Source organism: Mesoplodon bidens (genome assembly GCF_964165515.1).
Source record: "Mesoplodon bidens genome assembly, chromosome: 1".
NCBI classification, from domain to species: domain Eukaryota; kingdom Metazoa; phylum Chordata; class Mammalia; order Artiodactyla; family Ziphiidae; genus Mesoplodon; species Mesoplodon bidens.
The window spans coordinates 26,782,070-26,805,454 of record NC_138176.1 but is presented as its reverse complement, the minus strand read 5'-3'; the positions used below and the strand labels follow the sequence as shown (position 1 = coordinate 26,805,454).

General features: G+C 37.2%; 1 protein-coding gene across 1 annotated transcript in view; it reads right to left on the bottom strand.

Annotated features, from left to right (window-relative positions):
• Positions 1 to 885: 885 nt before the first annotated feature.
• Positions 886 to 23,385, bottom strand: part of PCGF6 (polycomb group ring finger 6) — a 28,770-nt gene continuing 6,270 nt past the window's right edge. Inside the window, exons 7-10 of the mRNA XM_081235903.1 lie at positions 21,316 to 21,343; positions 11,849 to 11,947; positions 5,643 to 5,729; positions 886 to 2,031 (exon numbers count right to left, since the gene is read on the bottom strand). Of these exons, the coding sequence (XP_081092029.1) occupies positions 1,975 to 2,031; positions 5,643 to 5,729; positions 11,849 to 11,947; positions 21,316 to 21,343 (271 nt within the window). The 3' untranslated portion in view covers positions 886 to 1,974. The remainder of the gene's footprint in view (positions 2,032 to 5,642; positions 5,730 to 11,848; positions 11,948 to 21,315; positions 21,344 to 23,385) is intronic.

Genomic DNA, 23,385 nt, shown 5'->3' with positions numbered 1-23,385 from the left:
AGCAGAGGGGAAGCTCAGTGAAGCCCAAGGTCAGAGGAAATGACGATACCAGAGAGAAAAGATTGGGATGGCATTTAGGGAGGAACTGAGAAACCTGCCAAGCGCACATTCTGCGGAGCTACTATTACCACAGCCCAGCCCTCTGGGCATCTTTGCTCAGATGCCCAGGTGTACAAAAATAGGCATTCACCATAAATGGTGGGTGCTGGGGTATCAATGCTGCATGCCTATGTGACTGACTGCAATAAAAACTCTGGACTCTAGGGTTCAGGTGAGCTTCCCTGGTTGGCAACACTTCACACATGTCACACAACACTGTTGGGAGAATTAAACACTCTCCCTGCATCTCCACTGGGAGAGGACAAATGGCAGCTCGTGCCTGGTTTCTCCTGGACTCTACCCTATACATCTTTTCCCATTGCTGATTTTAATCTGTATTCTTTCACGGTAATAAACTATAACCAAGAGTATAATAGCTTTCTGGGTCCCATGAGTCCTTCTTGTGAACCATTAAACCTGAGAGTGGTCTTGGGGATCCCCAACACAGATGTTAACATGGGACAAGAATAAAAATAGTAAGCAATTTGTGCAAGAAACATTTAAGAGGCAATGAGTTCCATAGTTGCTATTCTGTCCATTGTCAAATAAAGGCATCTAGTATAACCAGTGAAGGTAAAGATGTTTATAAAATATCTATTTTGATGGCACACTTTAACTTTGATTTGGCTATGTCGTCTCTTAAAGAGTTTTGGTTATTTTTTAAAATTCCACAATAAACACAAACATTTCAAAATAGGTTAAAATAAATTTTTATTTAAAAAATTGTATTAAATGTTAGAAGAGATTTATACACAATTCACAAATTCTTTATAAAACATTGCCAATCTTTCTCCAATTGTAATATTTTTTAGGCAGACTTGGAAATTTTGCAGTGAAATAAGGTCTACAAAATATTTCTTTTAGAAAGCATCACAATGATAATTTTAGGCAAAATAGTCTTTAAAACTGAAATATTTGCATGCAAGTGAGTGAGCTCTCAAACACCCGTATTCTTTATCCCAGTGACAAAGTAATGTGAAAATGAACATTAAACTGACTTACTGAGGAAACAATGAACAAGTATTCTGTAAACTTCTCAAATTCACTCAAATTTTTAAATTACTTTCAAAAGCAGTGCCATTACAAGGTATTGACAATCACATTACGTACTCAAAATGAATGTTAATCAGACTAACATTCAAAAAATAAAAATACTGTTGCAAACAGGCACCCCTTGTTGTAAGGTATGTTAAAGGAGTCTTTATTACACTGAAGGCTTATGGTACGGGCCGTAAACCCTACAGGAGACAGTCTCTTCACACAGAAAAATTATAATCCATCCCTTTTAGAACTAAATAATATCTCTTTAGTAGTGTTGCTGGTTGAAAAAAAAAAGTTACAAGTTCGAAATAAGATGGCAACATACAAAAGTGGCCCATAGTTTTGGTCTTTGCCTAAGAGGTACATTCTGTAATTTAACAAAGACTGGCTTTAAATCTTCAGTTCAAAAGCACACTTCTTTTCCAAAAGGATGACTGACCAACTGATGCCATTTCAGAGAGCAGAATCCTAACCACCAACTTGAAAGGGGTATGGCTCAATGAAGACAAAAACAAAAACAGTAACTGATTTACCTCAAAGATTAGGAAACAAAATCAATGTCAAAGTATTTGAAATCATAAAAATTCATTGCTTTAAAAATTTCCCCCTGAGCTGTGGACGCTTTTTATATATAGTCTCTAGTAAAACAGATGCATTCTATAATACCAAGTTGTAATTGTAAGTCCTATGATTCTTGGTGCTCGAAATAGGTAAGTTATGTCTCGAACAGCACAAAGTGATAGCAATTACACATTTCATGGAAATCTTTGGTGAGATGCAATCCTGCAGAAGTCTCCTTATTTTGTTTCCCTCCTCATAATACCCTTAGAATCTTCAAGTAATTTTCAAAGGAGAAACCACAAGTCCATAATGAAGGACCAGCAGACCATCCTGAAAAGAAAAAAAGTGTTCTGCAGTTATTTAAAAATCAGTTATGTAAATGATCAAGTCAAAGATAGTTTATTTTTCATAAACCAACACTAATATGAAATTCTTTGATTTAAAGAGAATAAAGGGTCCAAGATAAATAAACTTGCTTGCTCACTCACTTCATTACTAAACACTCCCTGTTAATGTGCCTTTTTTTTTTTTTTTTTTTCTTTTTCTTTTTGCGGTATGCGGGCCTCTCACTGCTGTGGCCTCTCCCGTTGCGGAGCACAGGCTCCGGACGTGCAGGCCCAGAGGCCATGGCTCACGGGCCCAGCCGCTCCGCGGCATATGGGACCCTCCCAGACCGGGGCACGAACCCGTATCCCCTGCATCGGCAGGCGGACTCCCAACCACTGCGCCACCAGGGAGGCCCCAATGTGCCTTTTTAATGACTCTCAGAAGAAAATTCTGAAACTACCAGGTATCCACAGTTAGTCACGGTTGTTTATGGCAAAACAGTTCTTCAAAAAGAACTAAAAGATACACATTTCATTCTGCACAGATTACTTAATATATCACCCAAGCACTGGACTTCTCTAAAAAAGACTCAATTGTCATAAAGTATCATGGATCTGCTAAGAAAATAAAACATTTATTTCCTACATAAATGCAGCTTACAACTAAAACAAGTGAGAAAATTTTGGAACTCTTACCCATTTAATGTATCATACATTTTACTTCCTCCTTGAAGTCTGTTCAATACAATTTACCCTTTCTTTGATATCCAGAGTCATCATTATGAACAGTAACTACACTGTGCTGTAACACAGTGATGTCCTCTGGGGTCGTGGGAAACATAACCTGACAGTAAATGACTCCAGATGCTTTGTTTCTGAGTCTTTTTATGTCTCCTCTCTTGATATCAGGTCTTAATTCTTTGTGCTCTCACCAAGGCTGCTTAAAAGTGTGCTTTTTAAGGTGTTATTTCTAATCTACTATGAACTGGAAAACTAGCTTAAAAGGAAGGCTCGCTGGGGAAGTATGCCATGGGCAATGGGCCTACTTTGAGCAACATATAGAGGGAGTGGTGGCATGCACGCCTTGCATTTCCAACCCTTCGCTAGCTATCGCTCTCTCTTCCTTCTTTATTAAGCTTTTTCATAGCTCCACTTCCTCATTTCTCATTCACTATTCAACTCACTGCAATCTGGCTACTGTTACTGGCAACTTCGGTGAAAACTCACCAGAATTCTAGAAAGGGGTTCACCAATTCAAATGCCCACAAAGGCCAGAAAAGTAAAATAAATGAATATGTGAGTCATGTATGTAGTCAAATAGGGTAAGTTGAGACCAGTGGTAAACCAGAGAGCAGATGCTTAGCTAAAGGAATTTAAACTCAAAAATTAGAATAAGCCAAATAAAGTATAGTCCTATACCATGTTTGGCCCACAGACCATCAGACCTGTTCTAGACTAACTAGTCTAATCAAAGTAAAGGAATTTGTATTCTAACACACACAGAAGGATCCTATTAACATTTTTACATGAATACAAATTACATTTTACATAATGTCAATTTTTTTGCATATAGTTATATTTCACTATTACAAGCTGTTTCAAAATCTCATAACTTCAATACATGTATAAAATCGCATTTTATGAAATGAGATAATTCCTTATAATTCAAATTTAAATCTGTCTATTATGTTTATATTCCATAGAAATATATAGAAATATATAAATATTATTTATATTTTATATTTAGATGTCTCCATTCATGGTCTTCTTAAACTATCCAACCAGAGTGAATCTCCTAAAAGGTAAATCAGATTATGTCTTTTCTGTCCTTGGCTCAAATCTCTCCAATCAGTAGTTTCCCACTTCACTCAATTAAAAGCCAAAGTTCATACTATGGCCTATAAAGTCCTGCATGGTTTTATTCCAACTGCTCAGATCTCAGCTCCTACCATTCTCTCCCTCACTTGCTACCTCCTAGCTCTCCCACTGCAAAGATATGTTATTCATTTAGCTAAGAGGTCCTGAGATTACATGACACATTGTTATCAATGAGGACTTTAATTAATTATATTTCAGGTTATTTAAGTTCTGGGACTTGCTCATCTCTGAATCTCCCCATGTCTAGAATAGTGCTCCGTAAATATTTTTTGAATTGAAGTCATATTTTCTACCCACTCCACTGACTTGGCGATTTTACTCCTAGATTCTTACATCTCTAATCAAGCTTAACTTTTAAAAAGACAATCGGGACTTCCCTGGTGGCGCGGTGGTTAAGAATCCGCCTGCCAATGCAGGGGATGCGGGTTTGAGCCCTGGTCCGGGAAGATCCCACATGCTGCGGAGCAACCGAGCCCGTGCGCCACAACTACTGAGCCTGCGCTCTAGAGCCCATGAGCCACAAATACTGAGCCCACGTGCCACAACTACTGAAGCCTGAGCGCCTAGAGCTCATGCTCCGCAACAAGAAGCCCGCGCACGGTAACGAAGAGTAGTCCCCGCTTGCTGCAACTAGAGAAAGCCCGTGTGCAGCAACAAAGACGCAATGCAGCCAAAAATAAATAAATAAACTTATTTAAAAAAAAAAAAGACAATCATTTTCTAAGATTTCTGAAGTTTGACCTTATAAAAATTTTAAGAAATGTTTTGTTTATATCTCTAAGTATGCTTTACTTAGCCAAGAAACAATTTTGCTTTTGTATTTTATGAAGAATCTTTTGAATTATTTGTTACCAAAATGTAGACAATTGGTATGGTGCTATATTTCTAAAAACATGTAAGAATAATCAAATAATCACCCAAATAAGTATTCAGCTACCCTTTTGTTAAGATTCTAAGCTTTAAGGTCAACTTTTTTAATAGGTGAACCTTGATTCTACCACTAACTAGCCAAGTGACCTTGGGCAAGTTACTTAATCTCTCTACACCAGTTTCCTCATCTATATGATCCACCAACGGATTTTAGAATTAGAGGGTAAAGTTCCAAGAGAAACTGGATCTTTCTCTTCATTAAAATTGTAAGTCTTATCTTGCTTTTCATGTATCCTGACCAGATTTCATATTATATTCCCACTCACATTATAGGCTAATTAAAACATCATAACGGCTACCATGGCTTCTTACCAATTGAGCAAGGAATGGTATGTGAATCTCTATAGCCTAATGAGTCTCTACAAATTTTTCTTAGAGAAATGTCCTTGCAGTTACATTTGCCCAGTAGTCTTCAAAGCTCTGCTGCAATACTGGACAGAGAAAAAAGAAAAAAAGGCCTCTAGAATCAAATTGCCTGGGGTTTGAGCCCTGGCTCACTCACTCACTCACTGTGGTAAGTTACATGTCCTCTCTGTACCTTGGTTTCCTTATCTTTAAAATTAGGAAAAAAAGAATACCTACCTCATAGAACTATGAGGAATAAGAGAGCTAATCGATACAAATCATTTAGAAGAATGCCTGACACACAGCAAGCATTCAATAAACATTAGCTTTATTATTTACAGTCCAGATAATTTCAAGAAAATTATAGAATATTTATTAGAACTTTATTGATAACATGGAACATTTTTCTTTCATTAAATAACTTGTCCATTAGGCATAAATATGGTAAAGTCTAAGACCTACCTGCATTGCTGCATCACCTATTGCACGTCGAATTTCCCTTAGAGTTTGGTACCGCTCTAACAAGTGATCACCACAGATGATATCTACCTACAGGCAAATAAGAGTATAAGTTTGCTTTCCTGCTTCAGAAAACCATATGACAAAATGAGGAAGATCAACATAATTATTTTTAGACTAGACTTTGCTATTTTAGACTGATTAAACACTCTCAAGAAAGATTTTAGAAACTTTTTACAAATAAAGTAAAATGGAAGGAGCATTAGAGGACATAGCAGGACAAAGAACACTACAGACAATCAAAATGATTTCCTTGAATCTCTGAGAACAAGTTAAATCATATTTGATATGTTCAGCACAAGAAGGCACAGAAAAGTCTATTATTTAAAAAAGTTTCATGACACAATGATTAAAAGGGCTTATAATGCTTAAAAAGGCAATCTTTAGTTATTTGAATAATTTTCTTAACGAGGAATATCTCATTTTCCAACAGTGGAAAGTCTACGACTGACATAAAGTACACAATAAGGGAACTGTTTTACAGATGGAACAATCTTAACAAGGTCTTTTCAGCCCTTTTAGTAAGGTCAAAGCTCTAAGATAAATCTACTTTTATATAGAATGCTCTAGAAAGAACGATATGGTTGTACAGTTATATATTATATAGTAATATGATTCCAGTATACTCACTTGCTAGAAACAGAAATGCAAATCTTTATATTATCTTTCACTGAGTACTCCTTTCCCATTGCCTTAAAATGGGAACAGGTCCTCAACATCTTATTAATACATATCACTTAACAGGCTCCCCCTCCTAACGTCCCTATTTAGCTTACGGCATGAAATTTCTCCTTGCTCCAAACCAAAATATCAGCTCTAACTCCTATTTCTCCTTTTCCTTTCTTCTCACATGCAGTTACCAAGTCCTGTTGCTTCCTTCTTCACCATGCCTTTTAAGTTCATATCATTCTTTCAACTGCTGCTCTTAGGCTTAAACCACTGAAACCGTCTCCTAACCAGATTTCCGACCTTCAAATTCCATTTACTCTAAAAATCCTATGCACTGCCAACATGTTAGTTTCCCTAAAACCTTCAGCATGGTTGGGTAAGAATAGTAAAAGCAGTTGCATTTAACTGAGTAGCCTCTATGCACAGCATTTGTTACACTATATATTTGACATATGTTATCTCATCTCATTTTCACATTCCTGTGAGCTAGGTATTGTAATTCCCATTTTACAGATAGGACGCTAAGAAGTAAAGACATTAAACTTTCCTAAGGTCACAAAGCTAGTAAGTAGCAAAGTTCAGATCGGAACCCAGGTCTGTCCCCAGGTCTATCTTTCTCCACAGATAAGTGCATGTCAGGGGTTGGCCAACTTTCTACAAAGAGCTAGATAATAAACATTTTAGGCTTGTGGGACTCAGGATCACTGTCACATGTGCTCAATTCTGTCACTGTAGCATGAAAGCAGCCATAGTATGGCTGTTCCAATAAAACATAATTCATAAAAAGATGGCAGGTTAGATTTGGTCCATAGGTCAGTTAGTCAAGCCCTGTGGTATCTCACGATGAATAACCTCCGATTAGTAACAACTTTTGTTTTATGCTTACCAGTTTCAAAGTTGGCAAAGCAATACTTGTTTGCAAAAGGACTTGAAAGCAATAATAGCAGATCTTATGCACAGAACTAGGTCCACGAAAAATTAAAGAACTTGGAAACTAACATTATGTTTTTATTAAGTATCCAACAATCCAGAGACCACCACTCTTAGTGGGCTTCGCTGCATGGTATACATTTATGATGTGGTTACTACAATTTTCTTTTCAACTTAATCTTAACCCCCAGAGGTTAGCCATTTACTAACAGTCTGATGCATATGCTCCTAGGTGCAATGTGTGCATGTGGGGATTTTGGTTTTGTTTTTCTAGAAATGGGATCATGTCACATATTTTGTTCTACATATTCTTAAAACACACACAGACACACACAAACAACAAAAACTTAATATACTATGGAATCTTTTGGAATGCATAGTTAGCTCTCTGTGTTTAATAGCTGCATAGTGTTCCATTTTATGAATATATCATAAGCTATACATCCATCCTCCTGATAAACATTTAAACTACTTCTCATTTTACATGCTGATTTTTAAGTTACTTGACTGTAAATACTTCATAAATTAGTTCATTCAAACAGAATCACATCTCTGAGGGTGCCACAAACATGACCCACATATTTGATAATGTGCTAGAAGGACTCACAGGACTCAGCATGATCACAGCTATGAGTAATTACAGCAACAAAGCAAGGATACACAGTCAGATCATCAGTAAGGTAAAAAGATGTAGGTAGAGTCTGGAGAAAGCCACGCACAGGCTTCCTATGCTCTTCCCTCCCAGTCCAAGAGGAGATAACACCCACACACTCTTTTCTCTAGCAGTGGAAATGCAGCCAATTTGTGCAGTGTTTCTGCCCAGGGAAGTCCATTTGAGGTTCAGAGTTTAGGGTTTTTACTGAGGGATGGTCATGTTGGCATTATCTGCCTAGCAACTACCAAATTCCAGACTCCCAGAAGTAAAGCAGGTATTCATCATAGACCCATTGTTTGTACAGTCTAGGTACAGGGAAACACCCTTAATAGTTAGGTAACTTTTCATATTAGCACAGGGAACTTTTTACAAGCCAGCTTCCTAGAAGCTAGGCAAGGGCCAACCTTGTAAGCCAGCCCTTCTAAAGGCAGCAGCCTCAGGTCTGCTTTGTTAACTCTTTTCTGCATAATCTTTCTACCCTTTGGAGTATTAAGTCTTAGTTAGGAAGAATAACTACGATATTTCTGAATCTCAGAGCAGAAACTGTAATGTGAAGATAGTCTTAAGGGAAGAAAAACCCTTATCTTTTTAAAAGCAAGATCACACTAAAGCTTTCAAGACAGGATTTTTCACTGATTGAGCCAGTGCCACACTCATTCCTCTTTGTTCATACATACTTTTCTTTGATAGAATGTTCTTTTTTTCTTTGTCTGGCTAAAAAAAAAAAAAAAAAAATCCATTCTTCAAATCCTTTCTTTGACCCCCTCCAAAGTTAAATCATTCACTCTGTGCTCTTGTGGCACTCATCATATCCTATTGTCATTCAGTTGTTTACTTTTATATCTTTCCCACACAACTCGGAGTCACCTGGTGGCATTTTCTGTCTCATCTTTGTACTGGAGACCAAGCACATAGATGCTCAATTTAGTACCAATAGATAGTAAATGAACGGTAGGGATACACCATATGACATGTTAGAGTCTCTGAAAAAGGATTTGGAAACAATTCAATGATAGGGTTAAGGTCATATACTAAATAAATAATAAAAAAAGGAACCTGGGCTCCCTTGGTGGTGCAGCGGTTAAGAATCCGCCTGCCAGTGCAGGGGACACGGGTTCAAGCCTTGCTCTGGGAAGATCCCACAAGCCACGGAGCAACTAAGCTCGTGCGCCACAACTACTGAGCCTGCGCCCTAGAGCCCATGAGCCTCAACTACTGAGGCCCGCACGCCTAGAGCCTGCGCTCTGCAATGAGAAGCCACCGCAATGAGAAAGCCAGTGCACTGCAACAAAGAGCAGCCCCTGCTCGCATCAACTAGAGAAAGCCCACGAAGCAACGAAGGCCCAACTCAGCCAAATAAATAAATAAATAAATTTATTTTTTAAAAAAGAGGAACCTGTCTTTTAAGATGGAACGAATTTTGGTAGGATTAACAACAAAATCGACTACCACATCGTTTATACAGAGAATATTTAGTGATCAATGTGGTGATCATTTCAAAAAAGCAAAGTAAGGTCTGAAGATCAAATAATGTACAAAGGAACACAAGAGTTATTAAAAAACAAGATACAATACGACAGCAATAAATTCAAAACACCACTAAATCAACCATGGTGATCCAGAGGCACTGGGCTCTCTTATGTGAAAGAAATCTACTCAGATAATTTTTTTTTTTTTTTTTTGCTGTACGCGGGCCTCTCACTGTTGTGGCCTCTCCTGTTGCGGAGCACAGGCTCCAGCTGCGCAGGCTCAAGCAGCCATGGCTCATGGGCCTAGCCGCGGCATGTGGGATGATCTTCCCGGACCGGGGCACGAACCCATGTCCCCTGCATCAGCAGGCGGACTCTCAACCACTGCACCATCAGGGAAGCCCTACTAATTATTGATTTCTGATTTGAATTAACTTAAATCTCTTAAGAACATATGTCTACAGTTTTTTGGTTTTGGGGTTTTTTTTTGCGCTACGTGGGCCTCTCACTGCTGTGGTCTCTCCCGTTGCGGAGCACAGGCTCCGGACGCGCAGGCTCAGCGGCCATGGCTCACGGGCCCAGCCGCTCCGCGGCATGTGGGATCTTCCCGGACAGGGGCACGAACCCGTGTCCCCTGCATCGGCAGGCGGACTCTCAACCACTGTGCCGCCACGGAAGCCCTACTCAGATAATTATTGATTTCTGATTTGAATTAACTTAAATCTCTTAAGAACACATGTCTACATTTTTTTTATCTTTCAGAACTGTCTTCCATTTTTATTTTTATCTGCCACAAATAAATAATACTTTTAAAGGTATTTTATCATTTAATAGTCCCCTAGTAATATTCATTCCTGCTAGTAAATAACCATTTATGAAGGTCACATATCTGTGAACAAAGAATACATTTTCTATTTGGGACTAAATGGTTTTAAGGAAGGTCAGCACAGAAGGCTCAAGTGACTGGGTTGACCAAGAATTTTATTTTGTTTAATGGTTAACTAGCTCAATGTTTTGTTCATATTAGAAGTAACTCTTGTTTACTCTCTCTTGGATTTAGAAGGCTTAAACAATTTTAGTCACAAATGGGTCTGCATATTTGATAATTCTCTGTTCCACTATTTTAAAATTTTGGTGAAATAGTAATTTATGAATGTTACCAGGTATATAGTACCTGAATTAGAAAAAAATATTTACCTAAAGAGCGAAGAGCTGAGAGACAAAATTAAAGACTGAAACAAATTTTACATCATTTTATTTCAAAATGTTAAAAGCCTTGAATTCTGTGATATGAGCAAAAAATAAGCCCACATTTTTACACAATAAAACCAATTTAGAGCTTTGGCAACCAAATTTCTTAAAACACCAGTGTGAAACTTATAAATGGCTCTGATCAATATCTAGCCACAGAGGAAGTAATCTATATTCTAAAGAAAGCCCTCTTGGGTGCCACTTCTTATTCTATATAATCAGGTGCAAGTCTTCTGATTTCTGCTTTTAGAAATAATAGACTATTATGGGATTACTCACAATTCTTTGTTCAGGAGTCCCTAAACAGCTATCTATTTCTAACCAAAAGGCTAAGAATAACCTCAAGTATGCTTTGGCTACAAGGTGATAGATAAGACATTTCCAATTTTCAGTTGCCATGAGATACAGCTAGCATTATGTCAAAGTCAGTAAGAGAAATCACATTTAATTAAATTTAATATATATTTAGTACCAGCAGATATTGATACTAAAAACATTAGCAAAATTTCAGATCTACAGCAAATAGACATTTTAGATAAAAATTATTCTACAAAATTTTACACATGATGGAGAATAACAAAAACCCCTTTTAAATTTGACTAATGAAAAAGCAGAGCTATATAAACGTGCATTTTCACTGGCCCACATTATTAAACTATGAGTTTACTTACACTTTATATGCAACAATACATGAGGTTTGAGATTTCCATCTTACAACAAGAAAGAATTATATAGCTAGAATGAGAGATCTTTTTCAATCCTTAAGAAACTAACAGAGTCTATATTAGACAGCTGTTTCACTTTTCTAGGTGTCTTGAGCTAAACACTGATAAATCCAAGGATGTCCTCTGAAGAGAAGTGAATGGATGGAAAAGTAAACTTGTGCTCTACTATCAAAAAGAAAAGAGCTGGAGCTGAAGCTCTAGAAGCTCTTTAATCGTTCTCACACCCTCAGCTTTTCTCTGACACCCATAGATGGTCACCAATGGCAGCAAGTCAAATGTGATTAAATTTGGGGGCGGGGATCACTGTGTACCAATATTCAAATTAACATTTACAATATCTACAATGTCATAAAATAAAAGCCACTGCATGATATCCTAGAGACGGTTCTTTCTTCAATATGTTAAAGGTAATCTCCCAATTTCCTGTCTTTTTACACACATATACTCTACCTGACAAGCTGGATCAAGACCCATTTTTCTTCTGAGGAATTTTTCTACATGTCCAATAGTTGCTTCTCCTGAAACTCGGACAAACTTCTTTTCCAATGGCTACAAAAGTAAACAAACAAACCAATTTCAGATTAAATATACATAAAATGCATAAACCTTAAAGCACATTTTATAGCAGATAATTCAACAGATTTATGAAAGAAAAATCACTATGAAATTTGAGTTAATTTATCTATCAAACAAGAAAAAAAAGAATTTCTGCTTAGCTTCACCTCTCCAAAAAGTATGTCAACAATTTTTTTTAATAGAAAGGCTTACTGACTTGTTTTACTACCTCATCAAGAATAAAACTTAGAGTAAAATTTATTGACAGCAAATACCCAAGATTCAATGTCTAAAACAACCTGGTTTCTTCAACAAGAAAACTTCAGGGAAAAAAAAAAACCAACCAAGGCTGAGGAGGAACCGCTAGACTAAAAAAGATACAAGGCCTATAAGTAAGAGATATATCAACCAATTATAATATATGGATCTTATTTGAATCCTGATTTTTAAAAATCTTTAAAACAATTTTCATAAGACAATCTAGGAAAATTAAATAGCATGTGGATATTTAAGGAATTACTGTAAAATTTAAAAATGATAGTATTGGGGACTACCCTGGTGGTCCAGTGGGTAAGACTCTGCATTCCCAATGCAGGGGGCCTGGGTTAGATCCCTGGTCGGGGAACTAGATCCCATATGCACTCCGCTACTAAGAGTTTGCATGCTGCAACTAAAGATCCCATGTGGGACTTCCCTGGTGGCATAGTAGATAAGACTCCATGTTCTCAATGCAGGGGGCCCAGGTTCAGTCCCTGGTCAGGGAACTGGATCCCATATGCATGCTGCAACTAAGAGTTCTAACGCCACAACTAAGGAGCCCACGTGCTGCAACTAAGACCCGGTGTAACCAAATAAATAAATAAATATTAAAAAAAAAAAAAAGATTCCGCATGCCACAACGAAGATCCCACATGCTGCAACTAAGACCCAGCGCAGCCAAAATAAATAATAGATAAACAAATAAATATTTAAAAAGCTGCTTTACACGTTCAGATACAAGTTATAAAAATAAATAAAAATTATAGTATCATTATTATGTTTTTATAAAATGTCCTTATCTTTTAGAAACAAACAATTATTTACTGATAAAATGATACATAGTGTGGGATTTGCTTCAAGATCATATAAGAGAAGTGTTAAAGGTATAGATGAATTGAGATGGGCCATGATTTTATAATTATTGAAGTTAAGTGATGTATACATGGGCATTCATTTTACTATTCTGTTTACCTTTGTATGAGTCTGAAATTTTCTTTTAAAAGTGGAAAATAAAAAGATTAACGGGGCTTCCCTGGTGGCGCAGTGGTTGAGAGTCCGCCTGCCGATGCAGGGGACATGGGTTCGTGCCCCGGTCCGGGAAGATCCCACGTGCCGTGGAGCAGCTGGGCCTGTGAGCCATGGCCGCTGAGCCTGCGCGTCCTGCGCAGCCTGAGGAACCTGTGCTCCGCAACGGGAGAGGCCACAATAGTGAGAGGCCCGCATACTGCAAAAAAAATAAATAACATCTAGACTTATATGGCTGGAATCTGATCCAATGGTCTAAGGTGATAGGTAGAGAGACCATAGGTTTTTTTTTGTTTTTTTGCAGTACGCGGGCCTCTCACTATTGTGGCCTCTCCCGTTGTGGAACACAGGCTCCGGACGCGCAGGCTCAGCGGCCATGGCTCACGGGCCCAGCTGCTCCACGGCACGTGGGATCTTCCCGGACCGGGGCACGAACCCGTGTCTCCTGCATCAGCAGGCGGACTCTCAACTGCTGCGCCACCAGGGAAGCCCTGACCATAGGCTTTTAAAATAGAAACTAATGCTTACCTAGCCACTCTCTCTCTGAGGCAATTTTAAGGATACTACTATTAATAAAAATGAAAAGCTGGGGTAATAAGAACTAAAAGGGTACCTTTTAGGAAAACGTGAACAATGTTTTTCTAGCACTAGCAGACAGGGAGCCCAGAATTGCTACCAAGAGGACCCAGGCAGGTTAGGCACACATTTCTTCCATGTAACAGCACTCAGCTCTCTTATCTGTAATTTGGTTTCTTAAGAACTTTCCTAACAATAGATCTATCCCTTATTACCACAGTGCAGCAGAGAGCATGTTAAGTGCAGATATTCCAGAGACAGACTGCCTGGGTTTAAACCCTGGTTCTACCATTTTCTAGCTGCAAGTCTTTGGACAAGTTGCTAAACGCTTCTGTGTCTCCATTTCCCCATTTGTATTGTTAAAATAGAGATACTAATAGCACCTACCTCATAGAATTATCATAAGGAAAGTGTGCTAATATATGTAAATAACTATTAATTCCTGGCACACAGTAAGTACTTAGTTATTACTAGTGTATTGATTTATTCTGTTCTTTATGTAAAGGAATCTAATTAGAGAACCTAGTTGTCATCATGGATACTGATATAATCTAGACAAAAATGGCAAAGGCTTGTGTTCTTTTAACGCAGGTTTAAGAATCATCTTGAAAATCTAAGGCAGTCTTTCTCACTAAGGAGCAGATACAGCAGTGCTCCAGGTGAAGTCTTGATGAAGGTACCGCATTGTAGGTGGCACTGCCTGATTAGCATGAGAATCCCATCATGTGCCTTGAGAAGCTGCTATTCTGGGTAATCTAGCTAGATGCCTGCCTGGCAACCAGTGCATTTCTGAAGGTCAATTTCTGGGGCTTACCATTTCAATAGTAGGCTTCAGGTATACCAACAGAGGACAATTCAATATTCATCATTTATAGTTCTTGGTAAGCGCTTCACCCCCAAGTGTTTATTAAGATTAATCCAACTTAGCTAAACTTATCAATACTGTACTTTTTAGACCACCCAGAACAGAATTATGAGATCTGCCAGTATCTGAAAGAAAAACATTGGCCTTGGCTTTCAAAGTTGGGTTCTCACGTGGTTAACCTTAGTCTTCATACCCTAGGCTCACAAGTTAACAGAATTTTTTTCCGATATAATTCAGATCCAGCTTTTTTAACAATTTGCTTTTGTTTTTTGCCTTTTTTTTTTTTTTCTTAAGGCTACAAAGCAGGTTCTCACCTAAATGGTCAACTCATTTTTTTTTCCTGCTGCATCTAATAGCCTCCTACCATCTGCATATAAACAGGAAAGAAAAATTCCACAGAAGAATTTTACTTCTTTGAAATTAAGCACAGCAATCTTCCCCACCATCTATAACACAAAAGGTCAATTTGAGAAGAAAGTTGAAACAATAAGGTAGAATCTATAGGGAGATTTAAGAGACATTCAGTTATTTTCTGACTATAGAAAATGCATACCACTAAAAATATTGGGTCGGCCAAAAAGTTTGGTCGTGTTTTTCCAAGTGAACTTTTTAGCCAACCCAATATCTTTTAAAAAGATGGCAACAACTCATTTTACCTTGAAAATATCCCTACCTCTGTCAACTGAAAATAGTTACCAACCCAGTCGCAAGGTAAATCCCTAGCAACCAGATGGTGAATTTGAAATAGCACCAAAAGACACCTTGGAGAAATGACAGATTCTGTGTCTGGGGCAAGAGATGTATGAGTTGAGCATGGAACATCTTGTCATATCAGATAGCAAGGAAGCTGTTATAGACCATGATTATCTATGATAAGACAATTTGAACATAAATAAAGATAATAATTAAAATGGGTTTAAACCACAAATATATTTAAATGCATGAGTTCATATTAAAGTAAAAACAAAAACAAAAATACCTAATTGATTATGACTGGAGCATGTTAATGAACCAACTCATTATTTTGAACCTTGTAAGTCAAGGGAAAGAATCAGCATTTATTCTTTCTTTCCTATATGAATGGTACCACTGGCTAATCAAATAGAAGTTCCTCATTATTGAAGTATTTTAATAAAAGGAGGAGGAATGACAGAATCATTTCCCAAACCCTATTCAGGTAATGGGCTTAGACATTGAGTACCAATTTTTGCTAACAACACAAAGACACAAACAACCAGACATTAATGTGCCTCCAGATGTACAAAAACACCACCACCTATGAAGTATTCTTGGTTCCCTCAAATCAAACCTGTCTGATTAACACTCAGACTTAACTACTAGTTTACGGGAAAGACAGAAGACAGAAGAACGTGTTAAATCATAGCACAGAGATGCAACATCAAAACCCAATCTGTAGGAAACTATAGCACAAATGACCCAGCTTTGTCAACAATGAATTGCAAGAAAAAAGAAACAGAAAACTTACAGATTTAAAAACCTATCAACCAATTACAATGTGTGAACATTATTTGGATCCTGATTTACGATGTTAACAAAACAAAACAAAACAAAACACCCACTACGATTGAGATAAAAACTTGTACACTGACTAGATATTTGGTAAGAAACTTATTTTCTTTTTATTCGCCACCTTCAACCTTTTGAAAAATCACAAACTTACAAAGAAGTTACACTAGTAAGTGAAGATCCAGATAGCCTTCACCTACTTTACAAATGATTAACATATTGCTATATTTGCTTCATCTCTTCCAATGTATGTAATATGTGTGTATATACGTGTACATTTATTATTTAAGTTACTTGCAGACATTGAGATATTTAACCCCTAAATATACCAGCAGTTATCATCTCAGAATAAAGGGGCTCTCCTCTATAACTACAATATAATTATCAGGAAATTTATAACAGTAATACAATGTAATTATCTAAATGGGTCAAAATTCAAATTTCTCCAGTTGTCCTAATAATGTCCTTTACAAGTTGTTCTTATTTCAATCCAGAATCTAATGAAGGATTACACACTGCATTTTGTTGTCATATTTCTGTAATCTCCTTTAATCTAGAATAGGTCTGTCACTTTATTTTTATCTTTCTCAACACTGACATTTTGTTACTTTTTTTTGGTATGCTACATGGTCATTAAAAAAAGAGACATCTTTTAAGAGTACTGAAACACTTTACAGATGAAATGGCAAAATGCCGGGATTTCTTTCAGAACAATATTAGAAAGAAGGGACTTCCCTGGTGGCACAGTGGTTAAGAATCCGCCTGCCAATGCAGGGGACACGGGTTCGAGCCCTGGCCCAGGAAGATCCCACATGCCGTAGAGCAACTAAGCCCATGCGCCACAACTACTGAGCCTGCGTTCTAGAGCTCGCGTGCCACACCTGCTGAGCCTGCGAGCCACAACTACTGAAGCCCGCGCCCAAAGAGTAGCCCCTGCTCGCCGCAACCAGAGAAAGCCCGTGCACAGCAACGAGGACCCAATGCAGCCAAAAATAAAAATAAAAAATAAATAAATTAAAAAAAAAAAAGAATTCATGCCAATGCAGGGGACACGGGTTCGAACCCTGGTCTGGGAAGGTCCCACATGCCAGGAAGCAAATAAGCCCATGCACCACAACTACTGAGCCTGCACTCTAGAGCCCGCGAGCCACAACTACTGAAGCCCATGCACCTAGAGCCCATGCTCTGCAACAAGAGAAGCAACCTCAATGTGCACCGCAATGAAGAGTAGCCCCTGCTTGCCACAACTAGAGAGAAAGCCCACACGCAGCAAAGAAGACCCACCACAGCCAAAACTAAATAAATAAAAATAAATTAAAAAAAAAAAAAAAAGAAAGAAAGAAGGGATGTGTGGGAATTCCCTGGTGGCCTAGTAGTTAGGATTTGGTGCTTTCACTGCTGTGGCCCGGGTTCAGTCCCTGGCGGGGAAGTGAGATCCCACAAGCTGTGTGGCAAGGCCAAAAAAAAAAGAAAGGAGGGAAGTGGATGGAGGTATAAAAGAAATTACATTGGTCATTAGTTAATTGGCAAAGCTGTGTAATGGATGCACGGAGGTTCTATTCTGTCTACTCTTCAGTGTATTAAAACATTTTCATAATTAAAAGTTAAAGAAAAAATTTTCTGAACTATATTACTGCTTGGCGAAACACTTTTAAATTAAATGTAGCAAACAGACTTTATGATTTTCATGCCATAAGTGTACATGGTGAATAGTTTAACTAGGCATCATCCTAGTCAGACATATTTATTTGAACAATAAATAAAAGACAAGGTATAAAAACAGCTCTTTAAGTAGTAGAGAATACTGAGCTATAATATCAAAAGCTAGAACTCCCTTATAAATACAGAATTAAAAGAAAAATGTTAAGATTGCCCATGTGTTAGCTAAGAAAATATAAAAAATGACTGTTTTAGCAAAGTAAAAATAGTCAAAATACGCAGAAATACGATCATTTGTTTCTAAAACAATATATTCATTACCTCTTATAGACATAAGCCTGCAAATTAACATCAGTATCATTAGTTAACACTGAAAACTTAATGCCTCAAAACTATAAGAACAGTATAATAAACTTCTATAAACCTAGCTTTATCAACTCAAAGCCAATCTTGTTTTAAATATACCCCACCCATTTCCTACTCCAACTGCTTCCTGGCCCCCATTCCCCAGTTTTGTTTTGAAGCAGACCCCAGACACATCATTTCATTTGTAAATACTTCAGTATGTATCTCTAAAAAATAAGAACTCTTTTTAAGAACATAATACCACTATCATACTTTAAAATTCCTTGATATCAGAAAATAGACAGTAAATGTACAAATTTCACCATCTCAATTTTCTTACCTAGTAGAAAATGATTTTATTATTTTTAGGGTTGTTATTACAGAGAGAATAAAAATAAAACAAAGATTTCACACACAAAATATAATAACCAGTGATGGACTCAAGCTAAAATTCTAATTTATGCATATATTATTTTTATCAGATATATTTTTGTACTCTCAAATGTATACACCAAATATACTACAAATAATGCTTCTATTCGAAGTTTCTATTGGATCTTGGCTTGTTTTTTAAAATTTAACAGATTTATTGAGATATAATTCACATATAATTAAATTCACCATTTTTTTTTTTTTTTTTTTTTTTTTAGCGGTACGCAGGCCTCTCAGTGTTGTGGCCTCTCCCGTTGCGGAGCACAGGCTCCAGACGCGCAGGCTCAGCGTCCATGGCTCACGGGCCCAGCCGCTCTGCGGCATGTGGGATCTTCCCGGGCCGGGGCACGAACCCGTGTCCCCTGCATCGGCAGGCGGACTCTCAACCACTGCGCCACCAGGGAAGCCCTAAATTCACCATTTTAAAGTATACAATTCAATGGTTTTTAGTACATCTATAAAGTTGTGCAACTATCACCATTATCTAATTTCAGAACATTTTCATCACCCAAAAAGAAAATCTTACCAATTAGTAATCACTCCCAATTCCCCCTCTCCCCCAAGCCTCTGGCAACCACTAATCTACTTCCTTTCTCTATGCTTTTGCCTATATTGGACATTTCATATAAATGGCATCATATAACATGGTCTTTGGGTGCCTGGATTCTTTCACTTAACATGTCTTCAAGGTTCATACAGGTTGTAGCATGTATCAATATTTCATTCCTTTTTATTGCCAAATACTATTCCACTGTATGGATATATCATATTTGGTGTACCCATTCATCAGGTGATGGACATTTGGGTTACTTACAATTTGGGACTATCATCTCATAAATTTCTTAGTTTATTTTCAAATCCAATCCAAATAAACGCCATACACTGATGTCCCTTGAGTCTCTTTTAATCAGTATGTTCTATCTACATGTTCCCTCTTTACGTCTTTCCCTTTTATTTGCTGAAGAAACAGAACTGTTTGTCCTGCAGTTTTCCACTGTCTAGGTTTGGCTTATTATATATTCTTACAGAGTAATTTAAAAAGTTCCTGTGTCCCCTGGATTTCCTGTCAATTAGTAATCTAGGGGTATGATCAGCTTCACATTTCTTTTGGCAAGAACACTTCATAGGTGGTAGTGTCATATTTTTTTGATGTATGAGGATCAGAACTACATAAATATTCTAAGCGCATATGTGCTTTCATGGAAGCAATAGGCTAATATTTTAATTTTAGTTCTTTCTTCATGAGATTTTTATACTCTGTTGGCTTGTCTGGCTACTACAGGTCACTGGACAGGTGTCTTCAGTGAACTCTAGGAGCATATGACTCTATACTTGTCCCATATAGAAACTTATATGCTACTTTCCCACCCAGCACACTATGAAAGGACTTCCTAAAGTTAATCACCATAAGTTTGGTATTTTACAACTTAGAAGAGGTAAAAAGTTACCAAACCTAACACTGCATTCCCTCCATCACAATGATCTCTGGGAAAAACCTATAATATACTTCATCCAGAAAAGTACTCATTTATTCCTATGCTTCAATTCATGTCCCCTAAGCCATTATAGTCACAAAACAAAACACTATGCCCAACCAGGTATAATTCACCCATATTTTATTTTAAATTTTTTATTACGTGTTCTTTTTTTAAAAATTTATTTTCCTTTATTTATTTTTTTGAACTTATTTATTTTATGTATTTATTTTTTTGGCTGCACTGGGTCTTCATTGCTGTGCACGGGCTTTCTCTAGTTGCGGCTAGCGGGGGCTACTCTTGGTTGCAGTGTGCGGGCTTCTCATTGCGGTGGCTTCTCTTGTTGCGGAGCATGGGCTCTAGGCGCGTGGGCTTCAGTAGTTGTGGCTCACGGGCTCTAGAATGCAGGCTCAGTAGTTGTGGCACATGGGCTTAGTTGCTCCACGGCATATGGGATCTTCCCAGACCAGGGCTCGAACCTGTGTCCCCTGCATTGGCAGGCGGATTCTTAACCACTGCGCCACCAGGGAAACCTCACCCATATTTTAGTATAGACTTTGACAAAGTCACTGAAAATCTATGCAGATCAAAGTCAACTATTTCCTTATATATTTATAATCCCAAGTAACTATAGGCCTGATTTACCCCTTTTAAAAAAGTCACCTTTTCCTGAGTGACTCATACTATAGAAGCAACACTGTGTACAACGGCACCTGTGATATTGAAGCCTTTAAGACAACTCTGAGCTTAAGTATGTTACAAAAGAGTTCATTCTTACCTTTAAAGTTTCAGTAAATGATTGAAGTAACAAGTTGGGGCAGGCTAACTTCAACCAAAGATGTTACATGCAAATGAAATTTTAAGCTCATATTTAACTCTAAATGCCAAATATGCAAAAAATGCTTTGAAACATTTTTTTAATCACCGAATTAACACAGCATTTGGTTTCAGTTTTAAAAATTACTCACTTATTTTTTCCTTAGACCACTGTTCTGAATTAGTAACAAATCCCTACTTAATAACTCTTTTCTCATAAACCTATTATAAGAGAGCATTACTGAATGTACTTCATATTTCAACAAGTTTTATTTATAGAACAAATTTTATAGACTGTAATTGAAGGCAGTCTCCATGTGATTGCTAATCTTAAATTTGTGTGCTACAGGGTACTCTTGTAAAGTAAATGAAAAATAAAATACCTTAAAATGTCCCGTGCCTTCATTAGCACTGAAAAACAAAAGCAAAATTAATCAGTTTTGAACTATATGTTTAATTATATAACAGAAAAATAACATAAATACACATATTTGAGGAACATCAACTTAATTTTAAAACACGGTCACCTAACCCTTTATGAAATAAACAAATGTAGTTAATTGTCATATCTGCCACCTAGTGGTAAGGCAAAGGCAGTTTTATACAGTATTTTACATTGCTTTGTATATTTACTTCCAGGAGTTAAAAGTATACTCTTAATATTTATATTTCCCCCACATGTAGCATTCTAACATTTTCTAGCTTAAAGTAAAACTTCTTTTTTTTCTGTCATAATTAATGTGTTTTTTTCTTGATAGCAACATTTACAAGATAGAGTCCTTACAAGAAAGCTGCTACATTTCCTGTTGTTTTACTTGTAACATAATCACCTGGGCATGATTTACTCAGTTTGCTTTTCCCCTAAAAGTACAAAGAGATTTCTTGATTAAATCCATTACTTTTATATCATGAGGAGACAAGGAACAAACTTTTTTTGACCATCTACTATGCACCAGGCATTATATTAGGTCTTCATATATTATGCATGTTTTTCATTCAGTTCTCACAGTAACCCTTTAACTCAGGCATTAGAATCACCATTCTACAGATAAGGAAAATTAAGCTCAGAGAGGCGGAATAACTTGCTTAAGGTCACACAGCTAGTAAGTAATAAAGCTGGGTTTCAAACGCGGGTGTACATATCAAAGCCCACATTCTTTGTTTTTTTCGGCCATGCTGCACTGGATCTTAGTTCCCCTGACCAGAGATTGAACCTGGGCCAGGGCAGTGAAAGAGTTGAGTCCTAACCACTGGACCGCCAGGGAATTCCCAAAGCTCACATTCTTTCTTCCCTATCATGTTGTGAAGAATAGGCAATATCACGATTGCATCACCTAGAGTAGTCTTATAATACAAATATAGAGAAATATATTAATATACAATATAGATAGTATAAATATCTATTTATAGAATGTTACATTGACAAACATAAAACATAATTTATGTATACACATTATATATAGATGTAAATCTAAGATTATAATATCTTAAGAGTTACAAAATAAAATATCCTCGGGAATTCCCTGGTGGTCCAGTGGTTAGGACTCCGTGCTTTCACTGCCAAGGACGCAAGTCGATCCCTGGTTGGGGAACTAAGATCCTGCAAGCTGCGCAGCCAAAATAAATAAATAAATAAAATATCTTTTTCATTATAAGAATTATCTCTATAGAATCCATGATTTATGGGCATCTGGCTTCTGCTTGAATACCTAAAGAGATAGCTTCTTAACTTACAAGTCGGTTCATTCCATTTGTGGGCAACTTTGTTAGATATTGCTTGCTTGCACTGAATCAAATATGTTTCTCCCTGTAACTTACACCTATTGGTCCTAGTTTTGCCTTTTGGTACTCTTGTGAATTAGATTCAATCTTTCTGCTACTACACATGACATGGTTTTCACACCTTTTACTATTCTGATTACACCGCAATTTACTAACATCTCTCTTAAAATGTAGTGCCTAGAGCTGAACATTAACACCCCAGTTGGATAACATAGCATACAGTGGGATAGCACCTCCCTGGTTTACTAAACACCACTGAGTTTAAGATTGCATTGAATTTTTGCCATATCTTCTCTCATACACTTATTTCGTGTGAGTCCATTTTCTTTACTAGGCCGATGTTGTACACATTACAGCACTACAGACTACTTTAACCTTTATTTCTGAATGACCCTGCATTATTTCAATATTCATATACTGATAATAGTTTAGACATGTTAGGAATACCATATGTTGATTCTTATAACAATCCTGTGAGTTGGTATTATAATCCCCAATTTAGAAATATGGAAACTGATGATCAGAGAAGTTAAGCTACATCCTAGGGGTTACATACCTTGAGTTACACTCTTCAAAGTCTATGCTCTTTCTATATACACTATACTGCCTAAGGTTATTTCTTTTTATAATCTTCTACTTTACACATAGAAACTGAAGAACAAAAAGGAGAA